The 3257-nt window shown below is 44.2% G+C and overlaps 1 protein-coding gene across 1 annotated transcript; it reads right to left on the reverse strand.

Moving 5' to 3' along the window:
• Positions 1-763: 763 nt before the first annotated feature.
• On the reverse strand, positions 764-2681 carry LOC131914578 (prostate and testis expressed protein 13-like). Its single transcript, XM_059267203.1, has 3 exons — positions 2621-2681; positions 1316-1444; positions 764-1171 (listed from the first exon to the last, which is right to left on the reverse strand). Exons 1-3 carry the CDS (start codon positions 2679-2681, stop codon positions 1014-1016), a joined length of 348 nt encoding a protein of 115 aa, XP_059123186.1. The 3' UTR covers positions 764-1013.
• Positions 2682-3257: the final 576 nt, after the last annotated feature.

Genomic DNA, 3257 nt, shown 5'->3' on the forward strand with positions numbered 1-3257 from the left:
GAAGATGCTTTGGACTTGAAAGCATTAATCTCAGTCTCCTTTAAGGAGAGAGGAGAAAGAGAGAGAGAGAGAGAGAGAGAGAGAGAGAGAGAGAGAGAGAGAGAGTCAGACAGATGTTTTCTAAATTCCTTCTATTTTTTCAGACTTGAATACATTATTATCTTCCTGGCCACAGAACTCTCATTCATCAGTACTATAGTTTCATCCCAATTCTGCACAGAGCCTACTCTGTTAATACCCCTAAGATGTTCCAGAAAACAGAGAAGCAATTGTCTACTGGTCCTCCTCCAATCTCTCCAACCATAACCTATCAATCTTCTATGGTAGGACCTGCACCTACTCTGCTGTGTGTCTGTCCCTGTCTGCTGTGACCAAAGCAGCCCTGTCCTTACTCTAGTCATTGACAATCCTAGATCTCATAACTTAGCTGCCAGGAGGTCCTGGCTATGTGTTCAAAGCTGTTTATCTCAGCTTGCTGACCAAAGCAGCCCTGTCCTTACTCTAGTCATTGACAATCCTAGATCTCATAACTTAGCTGCCAGGAGGTCCTGGCTATGTGTTCAAAGCTGTTTATCTCAGCTTGCTGACTCAGGCCTTCGTTTATTTCTGAACTTTAGGACTTCTCTACCTATTGGGCATTTTCTCTCAGTTTTTCTATGGAGCTTGTAACTCTTAGAGTAAAGGGGAGTCCACCACATGGGCAGACTCTCTCAACAGTCGTATCTAAGTCAGCGGGACTAGAAGTCAGGCAGCTCGACAGAGTAACTCAATGACTAAAGGCAAGACTAGCAAGACTGGTGGTGATTTTCACATGGGAACGACGACGAAGAGAGAGGAAACAAGGGTGAATGGAGAATGTTTGATGTCTGATGTATGGTAGAAGGAGTCAGTATCCAGGACAGAGTGAAAGAAGGATGCTTAGGAGTTCCATGAGTGGCTCCATCCTCAGCAGAGCACGTGCGGGGATCCAGCAGGTGAACAAGGGAAATTGAAGCAGGGAAAGGCACTGGCCATCAGTTAGCATACTTGCTCACTAGCATTCCTTTATATCTATTACAGAAATCTTGACTTTGGCAACAAAAGCTTGAAATTTTCATATGAAAATAACTCTTCTTTGAAGGATTACACGGTTTAGAGCACTCCAGTACAGTGTAGTTGTAGAGAAACCCACCTGGAACGAACATTGATATTTAATATAAGAAAACAAGACTTGAAATTCAATGCATGAGAGTCTTTGCTACCCACACCAACCCTGCTCTTCCACAGGAAAGACCACTTCCTTGCAAAGCTCTCTGGGGTTCCCTGTAAGCATTACCTCTGACATTGGAAAGATAGATATCCCTGGTTGTGCACGCACCGCCTTCCTCCATGATACATTCACCCTTGCCTTCTACACATCTGCCATTCGTAAACATGTTGCAGGCCATGCATATTCTTGCTTCAGCTAGGAAAAAAACCAGACAGACATGAGCTAACTGGGCTAGGACCAACATGGATGAGAATAGTTAGGGAATGAAGCATCATGATGAAAAATTCTCATAACCTAGGACTGAAACTCTCCTTACATTGTTTCCATTGGACTTCAAGATTATGGCGTCATTGACCTGTGGATCTGAATTCCATTAATCATAAAAATCCCTTTGCACTTTTAGTAGGTAAAGCTGTGATGTGTTAATTATTTCACATAAAAGCTACTTTTTATAAAGGGAATCAACAGAATTGGAAAGATGGCTTGACAGTTAAGAGCAGGTACTGTTCCTGCAGAGGATCTGTGTTTGGTTCTTGGCGCTCAGGTCAGGCAGCTCACAGCTGCCTATGACTCCAGTTCCAGAGGCTCCAACGTCTTCTTCTGGGCTCTAGAGGTACCTGCACTCATGTGCACAAATGCACATGCACACTCATACACATACATGTAATTCAAAAATAAATAAAAAATAAACTAAAGAAAAACATGCTTTTTGTCAGCTGATGTGAAACAAGGCTAGGAGGTATGATATAAAGGGGTGTGATTGGACAAATCAAATCCACATCTCACACTTGCACAACACTCACAAAGTTAAAGCCCATATAAACCCCCTGGTACCAGTTATGTTTAATAATACGTGCTTGATAAGGGCTAGCAAAATGGCTTACCCAGTAAAGGCAATTGCTACAAAGCCGGGCAACCAGAGTTTGATCCCTGGAACTCACATGGTAGAAGGAAAGAACTGATTCGCACAAGCTCTCCTCTGACATCCACACATGCACTGTGGTATACTTCCCTCAACCCAACACACATATAAATAAACAAACAAATAAACGACATTTTAAAAGGATGTTAATGACAAGCTCCTCCACTGGCCCCTTCCCAACAGATGACTGTGCCAGGCAGCTTCTACAGAGAAAGTCTTGAACACCCATTGGCTGCCACTTGGAGACTGGCAGGCTGACTCAAAGACAAAGATGCACAAGGACACACAAACTCATTCTTCATTAGGGAGTGACTGACACCACTCTGAGAACCTAGGAGAGAGACCTGACCTCTTACTCCAGCCATTCAGGCCATCATCCCAGGTCTACTCCCAGCCATCTCCAGGCCCTGTCCTCACCCCTATTTCAGCGTCCAGGGACTCACTCTCACCTTGGAAGAACACAAGAGAAAAAGCCCCCAGTATCAGGAGAAGGAACATGAACTTGGCCATCTCAGTCTGGGCTGGCAAGGGACACAGCAGAGCAGCTAGCAGCAAGTACCCAGGAGAGACCAGGGTAAATGAGAGCAGGCTGCAATCTGCTCTGAGCTGCTCCCAGGATGTGGGCAAGAGCTTCCTTCCATACCTGCCAGTGGGTGTTTGGCAGTGCCCAGACTCAGGAAAGCATCCCACAGAACCAACTCCCTCAGAGCTCCACAGGGCAAAGGATGTGCCTGGATCCCTCTCATCTTCCTTCATGGGTGAAGCTAGGATTGTTCACTTCTCAAGTGAGATTCCCTAAGGTTGAGCTCAGAGCAGGACCACGGTCCTTCCTTCCCTGGTTGGTAATGATAATAGTAGTCTTAAGAACAGAGCCTTATGTATGTTCTGTAGACCAGGATCTACATTCATTACACCACGTCTCATGTGTCATGGATTTCTACTCTCCTAGGAATCTATCAAATTCATATCAAATATCATCCAAACAACATATATGTAACAGAGGCAATAATAATAATGCATGTTGTTTTCCAAAATAGGAATCACTTCCTATTCCAATTGGGTCTTATTTTTTTTTTTTAGTTATCC

Source organism: Peromyscus eremicus, chromosome 7 (genome assembly GCF_949786415.1).
Source record: "Peromyscus eremicus chromosome 7, PerEre_H2_v1, whole genome shotgun sequence".
In the NCBI taxonomy this organism is placed as follows: domain Eukaryota; kingdom Metazoa; phylum Chordata; class Mammalia; order Rodentia; family Cricetidae; genus Peromyscus; species Peromyscus eremicus.

Bases quoted from the DNA above. Each gene is read 5' to 3' on its own strand.
- LOC131914578 (XM_059267203.1), bottom strand. From the start codon at position 2,681: ATGGCCAAGTTCATGTTCCTTCTCCTGATACTGGGGGCTTTTTCTCTT. The intron at 1,445-2,620 runs GTGAGAGTGAGT...TTTTTTTCCTAG, and splicing joins TTCTCTTGTGTTCTTCCAAG to CTGAAGCAAGAATATGCATG. The intron at 1,172-1,315 runs GTAATGCTTACA...TGTTCGTTCCAG, and splicing joins CTATCTTTCCAATGTCAGAG to GTGGGTTTCTCTACAACTAC.